At 37.2% G+C, this 26,239-nt stretch overlaps 1 protein-coding gene across 5 annotated transcripts in view; it reads right to left on the reverse strand.

Annotated features, from left to right (window-relative positions):
• Positions 1-26,239, reverse strand: part of NEDD4 (NEDD4 E3 ubiquitin protein ligase) — a 121,486-nt gene that overhangs the window by 7,517 nt on the left and 87,730 nt on the right. For 4 of the 5 annotated variants that reach the window (XM_054041621.1, XM_054041620.1, XM_054041623.1 and 1 more), the window contains 15 exons: positions 19,638-19,699; positions 16,960-17,062; positions 15,512-15,681; positions 14,670-14,787; positions 14,390-14,557; positions 11,899-11,964; positions 11,112-11,231; positions 9,348-9,551; positions 7,166-7,243; positions 6,831-6,885; positions 6,683-6,741; positions 6,064-6,129; positions 3,326-3,555; positions 2,552-2,673; positions 2,390-2,460 (listed from right to left, as the gene is read on the reverse strand). In XM_054041621.1, coding sequence (XP_053897596.1) covers positions 2,390-2,460; positions 2,552-2,673; positions 3,326-3,555; positions 6,064-6,129; positions 6,683-6,741; positions 6,831-6,885; positions 7,166-7,243; positions 9,348-9,551; positions 11,112-11,231; positions 11,899-11,964; positions 14,390-14,557; positions 14,670-14,787; positions 15,512-15,681; positions 16,960-17,062; positions 19,638-19,699 — 1,692 coding nt within the window. The remainder of the gene's footprint in view (positions 1-2,389; positions 2,461-2,551; positions 2,674-3,325; positions 3,556-6,063; positions 6,130-6,682; positions 6,742-6,830; positions 6,886-7,165; positions 7,244-9,347; positions 9,552-11,111; positions 11,232-11,898; positions 11,965-14,389; positions 14,558-14,669; positions 14,788-15,511; positions 15,682-16,959; positions 17,063-19,637; positions 19,700-26,239) is intronic. The other variant, XM_054041619.1, reaches the window with a different exon arrangement.

Below are 26,239 nucleotides of genomic sequence, written 5' to 3' on the forward strand. Positions count from 1 at the left end.
CGGGTACTCTTGTTTAAAGTACTATTCATGATGGGCATGGGGTAAAGGATTAGATAAACTCTAGTACTTCATCAAGGCACTAGATCAATTAATGTATAATTGTATTCTCTAAAACAGGAGTATATTTGGGCTACTGATTTGATTCTCCAGTCTTCATTCAGGTGCTCCTGCTGCAGCAGAACTTTTCAAACCTCTTGCAAAATAATATGAATCTTCAAGTTTGCTATGTGAGCTAAAAAGTCTGGAAACAGCAGATTGAGCCTGAGAATGTTAGATGCTGCGGTCAGTATTTGGTCACTAGTCTTTCATTTTCAAAATGATCAAACTCTGGAAGTTAGGCAGAACACACTTTACTAGATATTAGGATATAGAATGGTTACTTACCTTACAGTGACTGTGGTTCAAGATTTGTCAGCGCCACAGATTCCACTCTTGGTAAGCACATATCCCATGAGAGTGAGAACAGATTCTTTTGAACAGAAGAGTCCGGGGGTTTGCCCGGGCCTTAAGTACCTTCTCACTCACCGTAGGTGAGGGCATAAAGGGTGTGGCAGCTGCAACCCTCACTCATTTACGTCACCAATAAGAATCCAATAGTAGCAAGATTCCAATCAGCGGGGAAGGAGGACAAGTCATGGAATCTGTGTGAACACCGCATCTCAAAGAGCCATAGTTATTGTAAGGTAAATAACAGTTCTCTCATTCTCTGAAAGACTGTCTATGGATTCCACTGTTGGCAAGTAACAAGCAATTGCCACAGCACTACATGGGGAAGTGGAGGTCTACTTATAGACTGTAGAACAGCCTTACCAAAACCAGCATCCGATCTGGAAGCTTGGGTGGGTGGTTTGGTAATGACTTCCCGTAGCCTCTCAATGAAAGGAGAATCTGGTCCCAGTCCCACAGAAAGGTCTTGGTACCACATATGGTAGTGGTGCTGACCTAGACAATAGTCAGTCTATGCTTAGGAAAGGGGTCTTAGTATGGGATTGCTCAATGCCATGACTCTCAGTGCCTATGTGGATGGTGTTGGCAACCTCGGTACCACTATATTTGGCACCAAGACTGTCTTCCTAGAGATTTCGGCGGCAACAAAGTTCTTGGAATAGGAAAGGACAGTTGATGTCAACTTGGATTTGCATGCCAAGGGATTGGTATGGGACTCCACCTTAAAACTTCTGGAGGACGGAGCCTTAGGAGAGGCTCTCTGTCACCAGCTCAGGAGGAGGTGGTGGGAATCAGAGCCTGCCACGATCCTGGCAGTGGGCATAGGTACAGACCCGAGAGATACTACTACTCAAAAGAATCCAATTTCACATGCATGAGGTGCATGCACACCAAGAATGGAATCTGTGTAGCCAAACACTCAGAGAAGAAACAGATGTTAAAGTTTAAAATAGAAGTCCTGAAATACCTTCAGTGCTGACATAACATGAGATTGTGATAAGATATTTTGTACACAATGTTGTGACCTTATATTTTAGGTTTCTCTGGAGTATTCTTCTCTCCTATATTGCTGGGCATAACTATAAAGAGTCTGAGAACATAAAGCATTCAGAGCATGCAATAGTGCAAAAAAAAGACGGAATCCCATAAAGGGTGAAATTTTAAGGCAAAACCTTTGTTACTGTTGGAACAAAAAGATTCCAGATACACGGTATTGCCAATGGTCTATTTATATTACTATGGGTATTAACTATATATATTACAGAAAAGAACAGTGACACTGAATAGCTTATTCTAAACAGAATACTCCAAAACAACTGTTCTAGATGGGGCCCATGAACAATCCAGATGCTGTTACTGGAAAAATATTTTCCATAATGTGGCATCTGGTTCCCAAAGATGGAACCCAAAGGGGTGAAAATTTAATGCAAGACCTTTATTACTATGGGAACAAAAACTGTAATAAAAGCAACACTTTGCATTTATGACATTTATTCTAAGGATCTCAGAATACTTTGTATTAATTAAGCTACCCAATATCCTGATGTGGAAGGTATATCCTCTTTTGATAATCATACAGCAGAAAATTAGTAGTGAACTAGGAATAAGACAGGAAAGCCAACTCTTAGTCCTCTGTGATGAGACATTAAACCACATTGCTGTCCTAGAAATAATTTAAGTGAACATCACAGATGGTTTAGAGTAGAGTAAAGTTTTCAAGAGAGCTTAAATGACTTAGTAGCCTAGGTCCCAGTGACTTTTTGTGGACCTCAGGCTTCTAAACCACTTCAACATCTATGAAAATTATACCCGTAGTATTTTGTTTTAAAAAGCAAGGAGCTAAGGATTCAAAGTGTACATTCATGTTAAATATTTAATATTCAAAAACTTTTACTGTAAATATTAAAACTTAACATGAATGATGGCAGCAGAATTTACATACCACAGATTCCATATCATGAAGTGTGATTGGTTTTTGAAGCATCATCTTGTAAAAGGGTCGAATAAAAAAGCCTTGAAAGAGTAAAGAGTATTCAAGTTAGATAAATGAAATTCAAAACACAATATTCATCTGCATACTGTATTATGCAGAATAAATACTAACCATCCAGCAGCTTGCCATGGTAAACAGCCATTCCAGCTACACGTCCTATAAACTTGAAGTATGAGAGATGATCTTCATTGCACAATCCAGAGTTTGGATTGATCTGCAGAGTGTAGTTATCCCTAAGAGGAGGAAAACACCACTTGCAAAATTTTGCATGAACAATTACCACAGCAAATTATTTGAAAGAAATCTTAGTATCGCTCATAAAAACACGTAGTTTATAGAGTTACTAATTTAATATTAAAGCATGTTAAGTGCAGGCAACTGTAAATTTAGTAGGACTGAAGTTTCGAAACACCGACAGAAACCATCAGTGAAGTCATGGCCCCACTGAAGAAAATGGTAAAACTATTTTAATGGGATCAGTGTTTCACCCTGTGTCTTTTGTTTGTTACCATTAACTCCCTCTTATTTTACAAACTTGTTCAGTCATTTCTGTAAAGTGAGAATGGACACAAGCATTAATTCAAGAAGAAATGCTATTGTGTTTGTTCTAAATATATAGCCAATCATGAATGTTATAAAAAATTATAGGAACAGAGACATTGGCTGCAAACTGACACTCATCTGTACAAAGACTATGAAGGTTCCTTTCAGACTCTCAGCAAAATATAGGACTATGGTTTCTGGGACAGCACAATATTCTCTTGTTGAGCCAACAGTAGTACGTACCAAAACTTCCTTAAAATAATAACATTGGCAGCATTTAAGTTTATGTTAGAGATTAAACTGAAGCAACTTCCCCCAACCAGTATTTTCCTTTTTACTTACGTTGCAGAATATTCAAACAATCCATAATAGGGATTAAACATTTCTTTAGAGAGAAGGAAGAACCATTCTCTGGCCACTCCTCCATAATCTAAGCCTTTTTCACCATCAAACTCAATCCAGAGTCTTGCTTTAAGGAAATCTGCTCTCTTTACAGCTATAATTCTTCTGTAAGAATCTTCAAGGATTGTTGTACGGTGAAGTTTCATTTCAAATCTGTTTGGAATATCACTCTGAAAAGCAATAGGAAAAATAGGAGAACTGAATAATCAACACTGCACTTGACTATGCAAAATTCAATAAGGCAAAGTCAAAAGATGACATGCATGCCACTTTATTTCAATAGTATGTTCTGTGGATTTGCAACATAACACGGTTGAAAAAAAACGGCTATTTTCAGAAGATTTGACTAGCATGGAGAGATCAGTACACCAAGTTCTACTCCCCATTAAGGAAGTTGTAGATTAAAATAAATGTTTATTGTGACTGAGCATCTCCTTTGTTGTTGAAAGCATATCAAAGTGTATAATGCTTTAATACTGTACAATAATTACATCATGTGTTTAGACTAACCCCAAGCATTTTAATTTCATCTGCTTTCATAAAGCATTTTGCTCACAGGCTTTTTCTATTAATTATTCCAATTTCTAGTCCACCGCCTGTAAGATCTTCCTCTCCTTTTGCATATGGCATCCAGCCCCATATTATTACATAAATAATCAAGTTTGTCTGTGGTGACTAAGAAGACTACCAGTGAACATTTTATTTCATTCTTAAGGAATATGATTGTCACAAACAGATATGATTCTGTTGCATGGGTGAGCTCACTATCACTTCCCAGATTACAATCATGCTGTATAAAATGCAGTCTGGGCTTGCTAGACCAGGGGCACATAACAGAATGAAGTGTACCTCATGTAGAATTTCTTCAAGTTGCTTTTCTGTTCAGAAAACAAGCTTGAAAGGTTAGGGAAGTTATTTTGTTTTTACAAGTGAAGTACACGTCTAACCTAAACTTTTCATACTGATAGAAAACAACATGTTCTGGTTGGCCACTCTGCATATGCTTTAATATTATTTGCAGGTCAGCTTGTTCTTTCCACTCATTTTTGCTTCATGCTCATAATCCATACAATATTTTTGCTTTGAACATGTGTAACTTTTGTCTTGTGGTAAATATTATGAGATTTTAAGGCTAGAAACGACCATGATCATCATCTAGTTTGACTCCTGAATAACAGTGGTCATAGAGTCACCCCCAATAATTTCTGCAATCAATCCCATAACTACTGTTTGAGCTGCACAATATCTTTTAGACAGACATTCAACTTTGATTTAAAATAATTAAATAGTGGAGAATCCACCATATCCCTAGCTAAGTTGCTTCAATGGTTAGTTACCCTCAGTTTAAAAAAAAAAAAAAAAAGTGCCTTTTCCTAGTCTGAGTTGTTTAGTTGCATCTTCCAACCACTGGATATCATTATGCCTTTTTGTGCTAAACAATTATCTACTATCAGAAATCTCTTCACTGTATACGTACTTGTAGACAGCGATCAAGTAATCTCTTAACTGTCTCTTAGATAAACTAAGAAGTGAGAGATTTAAGAAGCTCAATCTCTCAGGCATGTTTTCCACACTTTGAATCATTCTTGTAGCTCTTTTCTGCACTCCCTCCAATTTTTCAATATTAACTATTTATTGAAACAGTAAGAATTTCAAGTTACACTATATTAATCAGTGATGCACTGAGTATGCTGAGTTTTCATTGCTGAGTCCCTCTAAAATCTTGATCTTAGGTCCCAGGATTAAGTATTCAATATTTTGCTGATGATTAGGCCATACTATCTATGATCTAACCAGCCGTATTCCTAAACTGAATGGTAGCAAGCACAATTAAGTAATGCTGTTCCAAAGTTCTTCTAATATCTCCCCTCTGGTATAGTGCAGCATACAGAGTCAGCAGCATTCAGTATCATAAGAAGTACAGGTAATGATATGCCTAGTATGGCTATCAAACCAAGTGCCCTGATGTCAGATGGCACACTGGCACCAAATGTTCACTTTATGTTTTTCCAGTTTTCAACAGATCACATACAATAAGTTCAGTCATTTTCAATGCAAACCTTAGGGCGTGTCTACACAGTGTGGTAAAGTGCACTAGAGGGATGTGAATTCTAAAATGCACCAAAACGTTGCACACTAACTGGCCCATGTAGTCCCTGATGGCACAAACTAAAAGTTCCCAAGCGCAAGTTAACATACTCCTGTATCAACATCCTTCTAGTCCATATTGCCAAACTGTGTAGACAAGCCCTTAGTCCACATTTACAAAGATGGAGCAGGTAGGGATGGGGGAAGATCATGACCACCAAGGTTATGGCTCCTTGCTTCTCAGAGAGAATCTGCACTACCCTGACTTCCTGCATTGGTTATAGTAGCCTCAGGAATGCTCTTAGGTTAGTTGCGAGTTATCAGAACACAGCCTGCTCCAGCCATACTTCCTCCTTCCTCTCTCCCCCGACATGCTCTTTATGCTAGCATCAAGAGGGAGAGGTCACGCATATTGGGTTTATGCCATCTGAAAGCTCCCGATGGGGAAAACGGTCAGCTGCCTCATCTGGCTGCTTTCCAGCCCTCATATGTTGCTCTTGCAATGGAGTAAGCATTGGAAAATCTGGCCTATTGAGTTTATATTGAAAGAGGTTTCTCACAGTTTTGTAAGGTATTAGTAGATAACTAACCTGCTTCTTCAACTTCTTTCTGAAGAATTCATACTTTCGTTTATAATCCCTGGAATAAGGCACAGCCTTTGAACAAACAAGTAAAAAGTACTGAAATAAGAATTTTTTAGTAATGAAGTAATATTTTAAAACTGAAATCCTGTCTAAAATTGTAGTTTGCGATTAGTTTTGCTGACAGTTATCTGTCATATTAAGTATCAAAGCTAGGAAGTTAGTTTTCTTTTGGAACACAAATAAATTTCTTTTAAAGAAAAGTTTTGTTTTCTGCAAGCTTATGTTAGGTCAAAGATTAAATTAGTTTTATTTTGCACAGCACAGCTAAATATCACACAGAGTTGATCAGTAACTTCAAAAATATTGCTTTCTCTATTGAGGAAATTCTCTGCTTTTCACATGGACTCAATGTTTCTTCTTCATTTAAAGATTATTTCTAAGGGATAACAGATCTAGAAATACAGATATTTCTTTTTCAGATATGCCTTCTCAAGTCTGTTATGTTCAAGCACTACAGAAATTAGGCATTCCAGACGGAATATTTGAGAATAGTGGTAAAATTTCATTTAACTTCTGTTAATATTATTTTTTGCAAAAATATAAAAATCTTTATAAAAAGTCTTACTGGTCCAGTTATTGCTACATTCTGCAATCGAGGATCTTCCCATTGTGTTTTTTTTGTATCTGCAAGACATTTAAGTTAGTGTCACCAATTTAGATCTGATTCAGTAATTAATTACATAACTTACAAGGAGATACTATATTGTACATACTATGGTTTATGTAGAATATTCTTCCATCTGTGTGAGTTCTCTCTTCCCATCCTGGCTATAAGAAGAGTGATCTTTTAATACTAATTCTTATATATCCTGTCTGCAACAAATGCTAACAATTTAATCAAGATAGTAAGTGAATTGCAGTATTTGTATATTATATCAAGTTACAATTACTGAAGTCTCAGCAATGCGATTCAAAATTTGAGTGTTGGCTATATACTTTATATTAAATATATTAAAAGTGTATCATAACTGCACTAAACTTAGAGATAGCTAGTTTAAATGTTTAAAATTAGATCAGCCTCAGAACAAAACCAAAAAATTTCACTTACTGGCAAGGGGCCTAAATCTACAGGATCTAGAGAGGTCTTTTTCCTCAGATGAGCTGGAATTTTCAATCTTGGATCTTCCTTTGAAAACATAATAAAACACTTCTTAACAAAGAGAAAAGGATTAATGATACTTTAATGTTTTCCTGATTTTGTAATGACCAAGACAGACTACCCTTACTCAGAGCTAGACAATTAATACACATTCCCCAGCCAAACTAGAGTCACAGGAATTTTCAGTTCTCCACTTGCTTATGGTCACCTTTAAGTTTCCAGGCTTATCTAAATTCTCATTTTATTAGCAACAATATTCATGAATCCAATTTAGTTTAAGAGCAATTGAACCAGGTTAACCATTCCACAAAATGTCTTTGGAACACCTTGATTTTCTGAGTGAAATTCTTCCGCAACCAAGAAGAGACTACTCTTCATTTTGAATCTACTACCTAAACCTGAATGTTTCTCTCCCACCTGAAAAGAGCCCTAACTCGCTGTTTGGGAAGGTTTGGATCTTCAAATATTTAAACTATTCACTAAGACCTGCCTTCACTAAGATCATCTGTACTGCATGCTGTAGTTTTAAAAATTCATGGATACCCTACACAACCTGAATTGTATACATGAGGTATGTTCAGGGTGGTAAGATTTACAGCTGTGCACATTAGCTACACCACACTAACTCCCCACGTGGACAGTCTTACTGAGCAGTAAGAATGCCTTTGTGCACGTTAACTTAATGCACTTTGGAAGTATATTAAGCTAAACCACCTGATAGCACTCTTAGGGCAGGTCCTTACGTCGACCTAAGTTATGCAACTCCAGCTATGTGAAGAACATAGCTGGAGTCAATGTAGCTTAGGCTGACGTACGGCGGTGTCTACACCAGGCTGGGTCGACGGGAGACACTCTCCCGACCACTTACCTTATACTTCTTGTTCCGGTGGAATACCGGAGTCAATGGGAGAGCGATTGGTGGTCGATTCAGCAGGTCTTGACTAGAGCTGCTACATCGACCCCCGGTGGATTGATTGCTGCAGCACTGATCCACGGTAAGTGTAGACATGCCCTTAGTGCGCAGTAAGAGTACTTGGGACGTAAGTGTAGCGAGTGTGCTTTAAATTTACACTCTAGCTCACTGAGTGCTAGCTTCCCCATGTAGACAAGCCTGAAGTTTACAAAGGTATTTTCCGCTAACAGCACATGCCTGCAATCACCGCCAACAGCCTTACAAAACTGCTGTAGGACAGTCATCTGCCAAAATATAGGGGTTTCACAGCTGCAAGACAGATTGCTTTACCGATCAATTTCTTCTTAGTATGTGTGTTCAACTACATACATCAGCCTTGATTACCAAGGGGGTGGAAGCTTGCTGTGAATGGAGGGATAAGAGAGGGAGCTACTGAAACTTGGTTGGGGAGGAAGAGGAACAGTCAGCTCCCAGCTGGGAAGAAGTATTCCCAGCAGTTCCTATTGCCATTCCTACAGCAGTTCTTTGATGTACTGTGCTTCCCCACCCTTTCAGGCAGCTGGTGCCCTATGGGTTGATACCCCATTACTCCCATCTAGCCCTGATGGCTGGGCACATGCTCCTGCCCCTCCTTCGGGCTGGGTGTCTCCACTGGGACCCATGATGGCTGGAAGGAGGGGAGAGGAGAGTTGCTCCTACCCGCTCTGTGGCAGCCAACCTGAGCTTGTGCACTGCAGCAGGAGCTCCTCCCTTTGGATCCCTCTCTCACCTCCACCTTCTTGGGTGTGGAAGCAGAGTTCTGCTCTTGACTCCATGAGATATTATGGAGGCAGAAAACATCAGGGGGCCAGAAACATACAATTAGCCTTCCCCAATATTTCTATTGCAGTGGCGCTAGCCCCTTCCTGTCCCCTGATTTCGCCATCCCTGATATGTCCTACAGAGCCCTGTCACCTCTTTGCTGATCCAATGAGAGAAGTTGACAGTATACCACCTGTTGCACGAGGTAGGAACATAAATACTACGAATAGGTTATTGGCACAAGCACTAGTTTGACTGACAACACACACATTAAATCTACAATAAGATAACCCTATTTTGAAAAAAGATATGCGATGAAATCCTGGCCCCAGTTAAGTCAATGGGCATTTTGCCACTGACTATAATGGGGCCAGGATTTGACTTTAGGCTATTACTTTTGAATTGAAAGCAAGTTACCCATGTAGTAGTTTTGGTATTGTGGTCAATAAAGAATGGTCTCCCATTTGGTGCATGTCGGACTTCCCAGCCTTTAGGGAGAAATCCTTGCTCTACTTCAGGTTGTTGATTAGAAGACTGTTCTGATGAATCACTTGATGTTTGTGGTTGACGTCCTGTAGGAGCACTTTGGACAGTTGATAATTGACTTGTTTCTATTGTAGTCTATCATATATTAGATAAGAAAAATAAAGTTATGTACATTTTGGACTGAACACAAAGCCAGTGTAATGTTAACAATTCATGTTAAAGCCAAAAATAGCAAGGGCTTTTGGAGATGTGAATGGAGTGGTCCTAATATGTTTACTGTAAAGAGACACCGTCATACCCAGGCAAGTTAAATATAATTACTCTGAGTTCTTCCATTATTTTTGTTTTTCCAGAGAGTATTCAACTCTTTTGTTACTCAAACATACTTTGTTAAAATAAGCTTCTCCCAAATAATTCTCTCCTGTTACTAAACTCTCCATGTAATTCACTCAATACTCAACTCAATCTGACAACATAATGAAGTCATTGACTGATATGATAGATACAGGAGTATGATCTCATTGCAGGCATGTCAAAATTAGATAAAAATGCCAATGGCACATTTAAACCCTCAAGTGAACATAGTGAATTCCTATTAAAATTAACTACTTTTGTTTGTCTGTTGTTCCCAGTGACAGAGTCCCTCTTACTCTCACAAGAGATGCAACATTATCTCTGAAGCAGTATGTTTCAATATGACAACCAACACTGTAACAGAGTATTCACACTATTTCCAATGAGAATTTAAGATATACAACAATGCCTTTGCTCAGAACAGAAGGAGTGTTGAAAGTGTACTCCAAATCTAGCTCCAAATGCAAGTTTCTATTATCAGTTTACATTTAATTGCTGTAGTTGTACTGAGGCGGACTCTCCTCAAGTTGTCACGAGGGGGAGCAGTGTACTTTAAATTGGTCTTTCATGTATCATGTTATGTAGACTGGGACTCCCTTCCCATTGGTAGGTAAGAAAGCTATTTTAAAACCTTGGAGATCAACATACTTCTTCCTATTGCAGTACCTGTATCTTTGATTGGTGACGACTTTTTCGTAAGACTACTACTACACATTACACAGATTTGCTCAAACCAAGTATCAGCCAAACTAAGTGATAGCCACTGATTAAGGTCTCAAAGTTTATTGCAATCTTAAAGGCCTCACAATACTAAAATGTTTCAGGGCATAATTACCTGGGCCATTTACACATCTTGTATTGCTTAATACACGAGGTTCTATACATTAAAATGCATTTGATAAATATGGACATTTACATAAAAAATAACCCTTGCAGAACAGTTTGCAGTACAGTCAGATATTCAGATTCTCCATGTAAAATTTTAAGGCAATAAGAATTTCCTTAAAAAGTTCTTGAAGCAGGACTAAAGGAGAGTTGAGGGGAAAAAAAAAAAAAAAAAAGTTGTTCTGGAGTTTTGAAAAAAGAACATGTGCAATACAGCAATAATAAAGAGGACTGGTTTAACATATGAAAAATACCAGCCCCCTACCCGTCATATATGGGCCACTAGTCTTTAACATGCTTTTCATATTTCAGATGTTTGGTTTCACTGAATGGGTCTCTAGACAAGTTCAGTCATTGTGTAGTGTATTCAAAAAGATTATTTGATTTGTGTTAGCTATTCAATATCTTTTCATTCCAGGATATATGAATGAAACAATGGAGAGAACTCAAAAATACCTGCACAACAGGTTTTACCCAGGTAGTCGTTCTGGAATTGTGATCTATATAATATGACCTTCCTTTTTCATCTTGCCTTTCTTCCCAACCTGGAGGTAATCCAGATGAAGTAGGGAGTAACTAAAATTAAAGAGGAAAATATTACTGTAGGAAAGTACTGACTAGCAAATAGTCTTCATCCATCAGATTTCCCCAAATCAGAAGTCATAGAGGGAAAGTTTTTAGTTGTTTAAATAGTGGGTAAAACACAGTAAAGATGTTTAAATCCATATTGGATAACATGAAACCATAGAAGCCAACCACATCCTTTTTGCTCAAAACCACCATCTGAGTCGATGGAAAACATGTTTAAAAAAAAAAATCTTTCGGTTTGGCTGTTTTAGCCTAGAATTTATGGCTGTTAAGTTACTACGAAGCTGCAATGGCGTACGGGAGTACAACGCAAAAATGCTAGAATTGTATTGTTGATAAAGCAAGATGATTTAACTTAAAAAAAAAAAAAGTCTCACATCTACATGTTAAAATTCTTCCCTCCTCCAGGCTACAACCATACATTAAATCCATCATTAAAACTAAAAATGTGAACTTGGAAGATGGAAGCCTTATGTTGGGATTCCAGTCTTGCAAGACCCACAGACTGATTTTGTCGGGATAGCTGCCAGAAGCTGAAGGCCAAATCTCACCTGCGTTTTAGTACTTTACCCATGGTAAAAAAAAGTTTCACAAGTAGTGAATTTTCAGATTCTTATGCTCTACAAAATCGTGTGGTTTTTGGAATATAACCTACCACAGGAAGTGCAGGCTGTTCCTCAACTCTGTATGTTTGCAGGCTACCTCTTCTGCTGGAATGGTTCTTGAAATTATGAAAGAGAACTGTAAATCACTTATGATTGTTGCTTTTTTGATGCTACCAAGCAATGCAACAATAATGCAACAAAGAAAATTCAGTTTTCATTCAAGCTGCCTCATTTTTTCAGCAAAACAATGCTTATTTAAAATGAAATTTTGAAAAATATTGTAAGAGGTATTAACCATCTGCTCATGGAGTCTATTACTACTTGTACTTCTGTTTAGATTCTAATCAAGCTAATGCCATTTGCAACAGATTATGAATTGATATATAGGCATTAAGATACTAGAATTGTTACCATTCAGTCACATTATTTAATTTATAAAATACAGCTGAGCCTGAGGACACAGCTATTACAGAATTGCTATTGTGTCCTGTAACTAGACTCATGCTTATGACATGTTAGGGATCTCAAAATTTACCACCAGACACCTATTAGGTAGAGGAGTAAACCTACCGTATATACTCGTTCATTAGCTCATTTGTCTATACGCCAACCCCCCAAAATGGATAGGTTAAAATAGCAAAAAACTGTATGACCCTTTCATAAGCCGACCCTGTATTTCAGGGGTTGGAAAACTTTGGCTCCCGGCCCATCAGGGTAAGCCGCTGAGGGTCAAGACGTTTTGTTTACTTGGAGCATCTGCAGGCATGGAGCCCCTCAGCTCCCACTAGCTGCGGTTCGCCACTCCAGGCCAATGGGGGCAGCGGGAAGCGGCACAAGCCGAGAGATGTGCTGGCCGCCGCTTCCTTCCTTACTCTGGCGGGCCACGTGCCAAAAGTTGTCGATCCCTGTATTAGATATTCAATTAAATGATTCCATAGAGTTTCAAATAATCAAATTTTGGTGTAGATACGTTTATAAACCAACCCCCGCTCTTTGATGCGTCACTATTTTACCAAAAATATTCGGCTTATGAACGAGTATATACGGTACTAAGGAGGCAACGTGCAAATCATCTGATTTCTGAGTAAGGTGATGGAATTCGAACAGTGATGTTAACTCTGGACCTTACTCAAGCGTGTCATATTACTAGCATATATACTCCAGCTGCTGAAATTTAGCAGGCTTTGTTTCAACTCCCTTCAGAGGCTGATAACTGCTGTGAAAGGATGGATCTTCCTTATTTTAGTCTTCTGGACACTGTAAAGGAAGAGTGAGGCTCTACTTCTATACCTCTTTTTTGGGAGGGAGGGGTGCACAGGATATCTTCTGCACCTCACCTTTCCCTAAAAATAACTTTACCACTGCCTCTTTTCCTGTTTAGACTTCCCAAGCAGCCACAATAGAAAGTGACAGTTTTACTGCTGTCCACAGGATTCTGAACTGCAGGAATTGAGGGCTTGTCTACATGGCAGGGTAATGTGTACTACGGGGGTGTGATTTCTAAAGCATGCTAATATGTTGCGGATTAATTGGTCTGCGTAAACCCCACTGGTGGCTCACTAAATATTTAAAGTATGTTAAAGCACATCAGCAGGATCTAATACAGACCAATTAATGCACAACACATTAGTGAACTTTAGAAATCACACCACTTAGTGTGTGATACCCCACTGTGTAGATAAGCCCTATGTTGAGTACAGTGTTAGCTAGTAAAGCAAAGAGCAGCAGCACTGGAAATGACTATCTATAGACTCACAAAAATACTATCAGTTTACATGCAGTTCATATGGAATGGCATCTTCACAATCAGGGCTAGAGATAAAAGTGAAAATTTTAAAACCCCAAAGTTCTGATGGCTTAGCACACCTTACCTCCCTGGGTAAGCTTCTTTCAATGGAATGGGGATTTTTCAAAATGCATCAGGTTACAACATAGTTGTCTCCAATCCCTTGACTTAGCGGTCTTAGTAATGTAAATTATTTCTCTCAAGTTTACCCCACACGAGAGGAAAATGCTATGGTGTTGATTTCTCCTCAAAAATGTACTGCTGTAAATTTAGGTACAGTTCTAGAACGGTCCTTCTGTAGTACTTTTTGGTGGTATTCTAGACAGCATGATAGCTTGAACAGAAGCTAGATTTGTGAACTCAGGTAATTCAATGCACATGCTGCTTTAGGTCTCATGGAAAAAGTCTTGTTTTACAAAAACAAAGTGGGGGAAAAATGAAAAACATTTTATTTGGCGAGTAGGTCTAGTATACCAAGATTATCCTTAAGCCTCTGCAAGAACTGAAGTTAAATGACGGATGCTCTTGGTTTGAAATATTGATTCTAGCTCTGACAAAATAAAATAAAAAAATATCTAAAGCTAATTAGGACTGGTATTCCCCTCTTAATTTAAGAGTTTCTCAGTACAGTAACTACAAAGTGATATTACATAATACTTGCTGTAAGAAATTTGGGTTAGAATTAGCTTTTGGGAAAATAATTTGAAGATTTACTATTCATGTTAAAACAATTGGAAAAATATCTGCTATCTTACACTGCAGGAAGTTGATTGGCCAGTGGCTGGACTCCCAGAGGTAGTAAGTCTGGTATTCAATTCTTCTGCAAGGTGAGACTGCATATCAGAGCTGCTCTGTGGCAGTAGTGTTTGAAGATTCTGATTGCTGTACATAGTGGCCTCATCTTCAGTTATAACTTCCCAGCTCTTTTTTTCAGGGAGAAAAAAAAAAAGTATATTTTAGGTTACAAAACCTCAAATCAAACCTTTTGACTACAGGAAAACACTGATTTGTATTTTAAACCCATACAGTTTTTACCTCAGGAGAATCTCTGTTGTCTAGATTTTCTGTTTCCTCTGTTATCTGTCGCCGATGGGTGAATGCATGCTGTGCCTCCAAATGAATATTGCCATTGTCAACATCAGCTAGATTGTCCCTGCACAAAAGCAACAGTACAATAGACTGTATCTTCCAACAGTAAAGTTTGTAATAGACCAGACTAGCAACAAAAACATTGCCAATAGGAGTAGCAGCCAGAAGCTACAAAATGAACTTAAGTTCAGTAGAAAGCAGAAGAGTAGAGAAAAATAGGGAGCAGAAGGAGGAGTCAAACAAAGGAACTGAATAGCAAATATATATTTTAATAGTTCATGTGCTGGAAGGAGAGATCATGCAAACTACATGAGAAGGATTTCAGGTGGGTGCTACTGGTAAAGAGGAAGCAGTCTCAGAAGCATGAAAGGAATTTCTTCTCCATGCACAGTCATTATTAGTCTCTGCTGAGACTACAAGTAGTTTCCATAATGCAGGAAATATATATTGTGAATATTCGTCACTTTGGAAAAATGGACTGAGTAGTGTGCGAGCTGAATTGCTCACCAATCAAAGTCTAACAACGTTTTTAAAAGATGTTAAGTTGGGTTAGCTAACTTGCATTAGCTAACTGGCTGAAATAGCAGCAAACTAACAGTTTAGCTAATCAGACTTAAGAACACACTTTTTTTTTGAAATGCAGACATACAGAAAAAATTAAAATGAACATCTCCACTACTAGTTTCTGAGCTATTCATTCCCTGACTTGCATTATTGTACAGAATGACAAAAGTGAACTGCCAGTCACAGTAAAGTATACTTTGAATCTTAAAAGTCAGAGGACATACTGAGCAGTTGGTCTTTTCCATTGTGTTCTTCTGGATTCATGGTTGACATAGTAGGTCCTACCAAGGATATCTTGTCTTTCTTCCCAGCCTGGAGGTAGAGGAGGAGATTCCTGTTGCTGCTGTTGCGGCTGACAAGCAGCATCCGGTTGGTCCAATATAATCCAGCCAGGCTATGAGACACAAGGTTAATAACTAAGTAAAGATACTTAACATTCATCAATGTTAAACCTGTAAAAGGAGACATGTCCCAGGTTATCAAGCCACTGTCCTCTTATTCAATACCTTATTAAAAATTCACATCATCTGTGATAATTATGGAAAAATAAAGTGCTAAGTTATCTTCACTCCTGGATTTTAAGTGCACCCCTTAGACATTTTACATTGGGAAGTCTTCCGGACATGGATTGATTTTAGGTATTTTAAGATGACAATCAGCACTAACAAAATGTTAAGTGAGATGTTACAGTGGAACTGGATTGTACACCTCCCTACAAATCTTACACCATTTAGTTTTCCCCATGAAATCCTTGATAATGCATTTTATGAGTTGTTTTTCAGTGTCAGCATGTACATACCATGGGCCTAGCCACTTTACAATGCATTGTCAGAAACTAAATTTAGACCTGTATGGATATAGAGAAGTGGAGGAGCAGTATCTGTTTTTATTATTTGTATTATTGTAGCACTTTAAGCTTAATACCACTTAAGCTTAATATATAGAAATTTGTTATTTTCTGGTTTGGGAATAGGAAAGATACTCAATGGATTTTAAAATTAAGGAGTCTTATATGCAAGGTTCCAGTCCATAAATCTGTAGTAGGTGTATCTGCTTAATGTATGGGTTTTATAACAGAAACGGTCTTAACTATACATGCAGAAGTGGTGCTGTTGAAATAGCTGTTTAAAGTGTTGGGGAAAAGACCTTTACATCTAAATTGGATGTAATTACTAAATAATTAGACAACAAAATAGCTAAAATAAAAAAATTCTCTTCCACTGGATAAAGTTCACGTTTTGTAACAGAGCAGATCATTATGATGACTGGTTAACATTACTACATAGGAAGATGGAAATACTGGAAAATGTTATTCCCAAGCACTTATGGACACTAAAGCTAGAGGTCAGCAAACAGTTTTGCTCGTATCAGCATTTGTTGACTTAGATTTTTACAACAGCTGTCTGTTTCCTGCAGAATTACAGCTATATAAAGGTGAGAAGCAATTTTTAAAAAATGATGGGAATGCTTTAACATCACAATTAAACAAGAGACTGTACAGGAATTTTGGATCTCCTTCTGATGCCAAACTAACTGATTTATCAAATTTCTAAAAGGTTGCTTGCAGCTTCATCATTTTTAAAAGATATTTTTATGCCTAACAACTTTTATTTGCTAGAGTTACAAGAACAAGTCAAACCATATGCTCTTCAGCATCAAACAGTTTTCTCACCTCCAGGTCTTCCACCTGTTCTGTGTTTTCTTCTTCAGATCCATTGTTTTTAGGTAAGTATGTCATTTTTAATCTTAGGTGACCTTTAACTCTTGACTTGTGACTGCAGAAGAGAAAAAAATTGTTATTTTGCAACGATATTAAATAAAATTATTACCATTTTGTCACACTTGTGAAAGATACAAGATTATTTTGGTAACTTTCAGTCACACTATGAATCCTATGCAGAAAAAGCATGTAATTTGGTTTGAACAGTCTGAAAAAAAATCTGTACATTTTTTGCTATCAAAGTAATAGTAATTGACATCTACTGTGACAGTTGCTATTGGGCTTTATGCTTTCAAGATAAAGTAGAAGGCTTTGAAATAATCTTGACATTTTGTAACACACAAAAAGCTACCTAAAAAGACCCAAATATTTAATTAGGAATCCTACTTGGTTCTGTTATCAAAAATCTCTACAGGGTGGATGTCTGAATACATCAGGTTTACCGGATTATAATCCTGAAAAAGTGTAAATTTCTTGGGGTGAGGAAGAGTAGTGCAACCAGTTACCAGATTTTCAAAGGTAAGTAGGAATTTACCATTTATATAATTACTATTGACAATACAATGCCAGTTCTCTCACTAAAGTATGTGAGAAAGATTCTTTTGTGAAAATTGAATTGAAACCGTTTTATTACTTCAAGTGTTATGGTGAAATAATGTTACTGAAAATTTACAATTATAGACACATGTTTAATCTGAAGTGCCAAGAAACTTACAACTTCTTTTTCAAAGTACACTTCTACCCTGATATAACACGAATTCAGATATAACGTGGTAAAGCAGTGCTCCCGGGGAGGGGAGGAGGGCTGCACACTCCGGTGGATCAAAGCAAGTTCGATATAACGTGGTTTCACCTATAACGCGGTAAGATTTTTTGGCTCCCAAGGACAGCGTTATATCAGGGTAGAGGTGTAATAACTAATTAGCAACAATTACAGAATGGTAGTGAATTTTTTTTTTTTTTTGAGTAGGCCATAACATCTATTAAGTGAACTGAAAAGACATTTTGCTCTCATGAAAGTTTCCACAATGTGCAATGCAAACTGATCAAAAACTAACAGGAATACCACCACCATTACCATTATCGATAGCCAGTATCTGAACTACTGTTTAGCGTAGACGACACTGAAAAACCTGTATTTAGAGGAACTCTCAGTCGTGCATGCCTAGTTTTCTCCTCAAAACCTTAAATTACCTTTTAGTATTTACCGCTATGCTGCAGTAATACTAGGAATGTGAAAAAACATTTTTCATACCAATTTTATCTTTTTGCTTTTTAAAGAGAAACCCTGGTTTATTGATTGTTGAGGTCAATTTGAGCACAGTTCTGAAAGTGGGGTTAGTTAATTTGCCTATCTATTGACTGGTTGGTTTTACAGCACTTCTAGATCTGTGGCACTGCCTTTCCATTGTAGAGCACTGTTAAACTCATGTCTCGGAGAGAGTATTGAGGTAGATTTATGAACAATAGCAGAACTTCAGGGGATTTTACGAATACAGCAAGTGTGGATTTTTCATAGGTTTGCAAAAAAGAAAAAAAAGTATGCCTTTCCTAACTCTGAAAGGGAAGTAACTTGGGGTATGTCTATACTTACCTCCGGGTTCGGCAGTAAGCAATCGATCCCGGAAGTGCTCGCCGTAGACGCTGGTACTCCTGCTCCGCGAGAGGAGTAAGCGGAGTCGATAGGGGAGCCTGCCTGCTGCGCGTGGACCCGCGGTAAGTACCTTGTAGTTCGAACTAAGGTACTTCGACTTCAGCTACGTTATTCACGTAGCTGAAGTTGCGTATCTTAGTTCGAACTGGGGGAGGGGGGGAGGGTTAGTGTGGACCAGCCCTTAGAGATGAGAGATTCATTTATTCTTTTGCATTTTAAATATTTCCTTTACTTCCTAGTTGGTTAAAAAGAAACAAAGATTCCACTACAGCACGAAGACTTTCTAGCTGTATTTTTAAACAAAAATCAATTGGAAAAAGTTAAACATCCATATTTCCTTAAAAAGTTTGTGTTTATTAAACGTAGGCACATTGTCAGCAATAATTAAGCAATGTTCAATTTACTGTAGCTTAAGTGCCGACATGTAGAAAAGAAGATGAAATCTGTAGTGTCTGGGTAAGGAATAGAATAATAAGGTTCACACTGTTTGTGTTTTTAAATTCCTGGCTTCCCTAATACATGCCCATAGGACTAAATACTTTTCAAATGAAAAAAATAAATTATATTTTTAACTGCAGTCAAATGCAACTTACTTGGATTAAGCCACACACAAAAAGGAACATCATTTCTAGATTAGAGGAGGATACAGTTGACAGCTAAAATGGTTCAAATATGGCATAATACTGAGTGGTGATTTTACGATGTAATGTATAACAGTTACTAGCGGACTATGTTATTATTTTAGCCCTAGGAACTTTCTCTCATATGCTGCTGAAAAAAATGTTACAATTTAAAATTAGTCTTCAGAAATTTAAACAAGTGCCAACACTGATTTATTATTACATTAATATACTGCTCTACTGAGGTGCTCAGATACTATGGTGACACATAAGTACATAGAGAAGCTACAGTTCATAGCAAGTTACAGTTTGCACAGGAAAGTTAGTATTTTAAAAAATGTTTGATATTTACTGACCTTCTTGGATGAAGAACAAAATCTTTAAAGGTGTATGGTCTCTCCATATTTGGATTTTCTGTCTGGAATGAAACAATGTTTGTTTTTTCAAGTCTTATTTGTAAAATCAAATATTTGCATCTTCAAAAATATTTTAAATCTATAAGCCTTTTTCCCCCCAAGAGGGCAGACATTTTCTTCATGTAACCAAAAGATTTTAGTAAAAGAAGAAGAAGAAATTAATGTCTGACTCTCTCACATTGAAGAAAAAATACTCTGACCTTTCTCCCTCACAGTATAGTTTCTAATACTTGGGGGAAGCAGGAGCAGGGGAAGGTTGAAGCAATTGTATTTAGCCTGGAACAGAGGCGATTTCTTTATTTTCAAATACTTCACATTTAATACAAGTGTTACCATATCCTTCCCACACTCAATATTTTTCAAATAAAAAATATAGGTCAGATTTAATAATTGCATTCCAGCTCTAGTGCCAGAGAATCCACAAAACAGCAAACAAAACGTTATGAGTCCTTGCAAGTCTCTGGATTCTCATGCACATAAGTGAATCTGACTCACAATAAACCACAAGGCATATTACATATTCAGTTATAACTTACAGCAATATAGCCGATGTCACAGATACACAGAGAATATTTTTTTTAAATTCTACCTTCTGCTAGATGCAAAGGCCATCCTAAAAACATTACATCTATAGTTTACTCTTTAAAAATCACAACGTGTAAGTCACAACTGACACTTATTCTGTAGCCATTACAATAATGTCTGATTTTACAGTGCTATGTGATAAGGAAAGTGTGAGAGCCTTAACTTTGAATTTCTTGCCTTACACAAATGTTTACTAAGTGATAAGCTGTTCAAAATTTCTGGGGAGTAATTCCAAACTAGTTAAATAATAAATTTTAATCATTTGTATCATATGCTTGGGGGAGGGGGGGAAGAAGGGAATGTACACATTTACTGTATCTGTACTCCACTCAGTCAAAAATGGATTTTACATCGAACTGTCCCAGCTTTAAAGGGGGAAAATATTACCATCTATCCAGGCATGTACTTTAAAAAAAAATCCCTGTCTATTGTGTATCCAAAGGCTTCTGGGCTCCTTAGTAGATTTAGCATGAATGCTGCATTCCCAAATAGATCCAGAAACTGGAGAATATATAATATTCTAGACTTATAATATTTGCATGAAAAGTGTAAAGTTTATACAAAATGTAAATAACACAATTAGAAGAAACAGATTTCTGGATTATATGTTAACTACTCAGGCTGACAAGTGCAAAACTTTATTAGCACTAATTGGTCGCGGGATATGTATTGGGGGAGAAATGTGAGTGAAATTGTTTGTGTATCTATATCTATTTGCAATGCATTTATACATTACTTACCTGATATATGAGGAGTATTTATGGTTATGTAAGTACTTGGTTATTTCAAACAAAGTAATTTCCAAAAATGTAATGTCTCCTTGTTTAAAAGACCTGTAACAAGGAATTGTTACTCTTGCTTTAAAATTTTATACTTTGATTTACAAGGGGTCAAAATACATAGTCCAGGGATGCTTGCACTTCTATAATTTGAAATAGTAAACTTAATCCAAAAGATCATGAAACAGAAATCTCAAAGGAAAACATTTTTTGATCCCTAAGTTCTAGGATTTTACCATTACCAAGCCTAGGATTTCAGGCAACATATGACATGTTGTTATGCCCAAATCTAATAGCGTGGATTCAAAGGATTTTCTGAATCTGGTATCTTTTGCACTGATGTTCTGAAAGAAAAAATGTTTCTCTCTTATACTTCAGATATTTAAGCTACAAACAAATGCCCTCTATCAGTATAAATTAGGGATCTGAGGATCTTACCATTAAATAAATTCTCAAAATCCTGAAATTTTAGAATTGCAATCAGCTTGAAGAGAGAAATCATCTTTGCCCTAAAATCCTAAACACAACGCATATTTGTGTTTAAAATGTTTGCAGGATCAGAATCTTAATCTGCAAAACACATTTACAGAGCTCTAGATCCAGTCAAGTACTCCATTAACTACATTTAAGTTAAAATAGAGAGAATTTTCTAAAGTTACAATATTCCCTGTAACATCTGCAATATCAGAGATCTACAACCTATCCTCAAAGATGATCCTTTACTCTCACAGATCTTGAGAGACAAACCTGTCCTCGCTTGCAGACAACCCCCCAACCTAAAGCAAATACTCACCAGCAACCACACATCACTGAACAAAAACACTGACCCAGGAACCTATCCTTGTAACAAAGCCCGATGCCAACTCTGTCCACATATCTATTCAAGTGACATTATCATAGGACCTAATCACATCAGCCATACCATCAGGGGCTCGTTCACCTGCACATCTACCAATGTGATCTATGCCATCATGTGCCAGCAATGCCCCTCTGCCATGTACATTGGCCAAATCGGACAGTCTCTCCGCAAAAGAATTAATGGACACAAATCTGACATCAGGAATCATAATACTCAAAAACCAGTGGGAGAACACTAACCTGTCTGGTCATTCCATGACAGACCTGCGGGTGGCTATTTTACAACAGAAAAACTTCAAAAACAGACTCCAACGAGAGACTGCTGAGCTGGAATTGATATGCAAACTAGATACAATCAACTCAGGATTGAATAAGGACTGGGAATGGCTGAGCCATTACAAACATTGAATCTATCTCCCCTTGTAAGTATTCTCACTTCTTATCAAACTGTCTGTACTGGGCTAGCTTGATTATCACTTCAAAAGTTTTTTTCTCTTACTTAATTGGCCTCTCAGAGTTGGTAAGACAACTCCCACCTGTTCATGTTCTCTGTATGTGTGTATATCTATCTATCTATCTATCTCCTCAATATATGTTTCACTCTATATGCATCCGAAGAAGTGGGCTGTAGTTCACGAAAGCTTACGCTCTAATAAATGTTAGTCTCTAAGGTGCCACAAGTACTCCTGTTCTATCTGCAATATATACACATTACAGAATTGTGGAAATGCATGAAAATACAGAAGTTGACTAGAAACTGTTTTCCGTGTCCAAACTGAGAAATGCAAAACCCGTAAAGTAAATTAGCTGAAAATAACTTAACATGGGAAAGAACATCAAGGATTAAACAAAGTATCCCTTTCAATGTTACTAATTGTATTTACTGTAGCGCCTAGGTGCCCCTATCATGGACAAGAACCCCATTGTGCTAGCTGCTGTACAAACAGAACAAAAAGGACAGCCCCTGCCTAACATAAAATAGGATTAAAAAAAAAAAAAATGTTGAAGTCACACTCCACATTGGGTTAAATTTGCATAAATGGATATCTAAACGGCATACGCAAACTGGCTAATTGCACAATCAAGTAACAGTTTAAATGGCAAACTACATATATGAAAGCAGTTTAATTTCATGTATATTTATAAGCATGTTTTTAAAAGTTTTTTATTTCAAGCTTAAATAATGGCAGACTATCATCAATACGAAGATAATGTAACAGTATAACAGACAGCTCTATTCTGCTGCATGTGGAAATGATTTTCAGCTTTTAAAGAAGTTAACAGAGCAAAAGAAATTCATTATACTGGTAAGAGGAATTTGTCAAATGACTAAAACAAGAAGTTGCAACTTATCTATTCCAATAAGACAACCAGAGGGCTTTTCTAGTGCAATAGTTCTCTGCAGTATGTAGGAAAAGCTACCATGCTGTTGTCTTTTCAGAATATCCAATACCTATTGCCCTGAAAAGCTCGTTACTTCTGTTAAAGAAATGATACAGTATTAAAAAACAACCTGTTAGCAGTCTCTGAAAGTAAAAAGCATTCTACCATCACTTTTTATTAGGGCTGTCAAGTGATTAAAAAAAGTAATCACAATTAATTGTACTGTTAAACAATAGAATACAATTTAAATATTTTTGGATGTTTTCTACATTTTCAAATATATTTATTTCAATTACAACCCAGAATACAAAGTGCATAGTGCTCACTTTATTTTTGATTACAAGTACTGTATAAAAACAAAAGAAATAGTATTTTCCAATTCGCCTAATACAAGTACTGTAGTACAATCTCTTTATCATGAAAGTTGAACTTACAAATGTAGAATTATGTACAAAAAAAATTGCATTCAAAAATAAAACAATGTAAAATTTTAGAGCCTGCAAGTCCACTCAGTCCTACTTCTTGTTCAGCCAATTGCTCAAACAAGTTTGTTTACATTTGCAGAAGATAATGCTGCCCGCTTCTCATTTACAACGTCACCTGAAAGTGAGAACAGGAGTTCTCATGGCACTGTTGTAGCCGGCGTCACAAGGTATTTACGTGCCAGATGCGCTAAAGATTCATATGTCCCTTCATACTTCAACCACCATTCCAGAGGACATGAATCCATACTGATGACGGGTTCTGCTTGATAACAATCCAAAGCAGTGTGGATTGACACATGTTCATTTTCATTATCTGAGTCAAATGCCACCAGAAATGCAGAAAGTTGATTTTCTTTCTGTAGTTTCTGCATTGGAGTGTTGCTCTTTTAAGACTTCTTAAAGCATGCTCCACACCTCGTGTGTCAGATTTTGGAAGGCACTTCAGATTCTTAAACCTTGGGTCAAGTGCTATCTTTAGAAATCTCATATTGGTACCTTCTTTGCGTTTTGTCAAATCTGCAGTGAAAGTGTTCTTAAAATGAACATGTGCTGGGTCATCATTTGAGACTGCTATAACATGAAGTATGGGGCAGAATGCAGGTAAAATAGACCAGAGGGACATACAATTCTCCCCCAAGGAGTTCAGTCAAATTTAATTAACGCATTATTTTTTTAAATGAGCGTCATCAGCATGGAAGCATGTCCTCTGGAATGGTGGCTGAAGCATGAAGGGGCCTACAAATGTTTAACATATCTGGCACTTAAATACCTTGCAATGCTGGCTACAAAAGTGTCATGCAAATGCCTGTTCTCACTTTCAGGTGACATTGTAAACAAGAAGCGGGCAGCATTATCTTCTGCAAATGTAAACAAACTTGTTTGTCTTAGCAATTCGCCGAACAAGAAGTAGGACTGAGTGAACTTGTGGGCTCTGAAGTTTTACATAGCTTCACTTAAAAACAAAACAATGTATCAATCAATCAATAAAATAAAAATCTACATTTGTAAGTTGCACTTCCACAACAGATTGCACTACTGCACTTGTATGTGGTGAATTGAAAAATACTATTTCTTTTATCATTTTTACAGTGCAAACACTTGTAATAAATAATGTACACTATTTCAATTACAACACAGAATACTATATGAAAATGAACACAAACATCCAAAATATTTAATAAATTACAATTGGTATTCTATTAACAGTGTGATTTAAACTGTGATTAATCGTGATAATTTTTTTAATCACAATTTTTTGAGTTAATTGCCTGAGTTAACTGAGATTAATTGACAGCCTTACTTTTTATGTACAAATCAGCAACTGCAGAAGTCGATGGGGCTTATTCTGAGTGCATCTGTATAATTCAGATTCACTTTTATGCAAGTTAAGTCTATGCATAAGTGATTTGATGGCCAGATCCTCAATTCTATTACTATTACTTTGTCCTAAATCAGCATAGTTCCACTGAAGTCAGTGCAGCTACACTGGATTTACACTCACTGAAGACATAACCCTAAAACTTTAAGTTCTCTGTTAGTAATGACGATCAGACTATACCGTGCTCTGTTATAATAAATTCCATTTTGCATTCTTCCTTTTGTCTCTTCATTCTTCACTAGAGGAGCTGGCCAGGAGCTCCTCAAAAACAAAGGCCACCATGTCCTACACAGCATTGCAACTAGTACTCTGAACTCAGTTTTTCCAATTGCAAAGTGTCTTCTTTCTAACTGGAACTTGAGAGACAGGCTTGTGCATAGTTCTTGTTATCCCAAGAATACTTTCATCATGGTATTCTTTTAAGGGTAGTTTAGTACTATTGACATCAGTAATAGATCAGTTCTGTGTCTTGTATTCCAAAATACTCATCAAATTTAGAGCTAAGGCCATGCATCTACTGGTCTAAAGAATTTCAGAGCCAGTTAATTCTCACCTCCCGTGGTTGTGGTATTTGCATTTCATAGATAGGAAGAAACACAGGATGAAATGTCTAATGGCACAAAATTTAAGAATTCTTTTTTACCTTCAAAGTGAACAGCAGGCCCGCACAACTTGTAAAGCGGCAAGGGCCATATTACTCCAAAGAAAACAGCTGAGGGCCGAAACCCCCCGGCCCCGCCAAAACAACCCCCTCGCAGTGCTGCCTGGCCCCGTGGAAACAAACCCTCCTGCCCCAGCGCCGCCCCGCTGAAACAGCTGTGGCCCGAAAAGGAAGGTTTGGGGAGGGGTTGATACTTTATTAAGAAATTTTCAATTAAATCAAAATTTTTTTCATTTTAATTTTTTTATGAATCATGGAAAAATGAAAAACATCTGTTCCGTTGAAAGAAAACATTTGTACTTTTCATAATTGCCTTGCAAATTTAATGAGAGATATTACATCTCTTTTCGGCAACAAGCTTGTCGTATTCTGGGATTATATTTGAAGTGGATATTTTCATAACGTCTTCCAAA

This window comes from Malaclemys terrapin, chromosome 10, assembly GCF_027887155.1.
Source record: "Malaclemys terrapin pileata isolate rMalTer1 chromosome 10, rMalTer1.hap1, whole genome shotgun sequence".
NCBI classification, from domain to species: domain Eukaryota; kingdom Metazoa; phylum Chordata; order Testudines; family Emydidae; genus Malaclemys; species Malaclemys terrapin.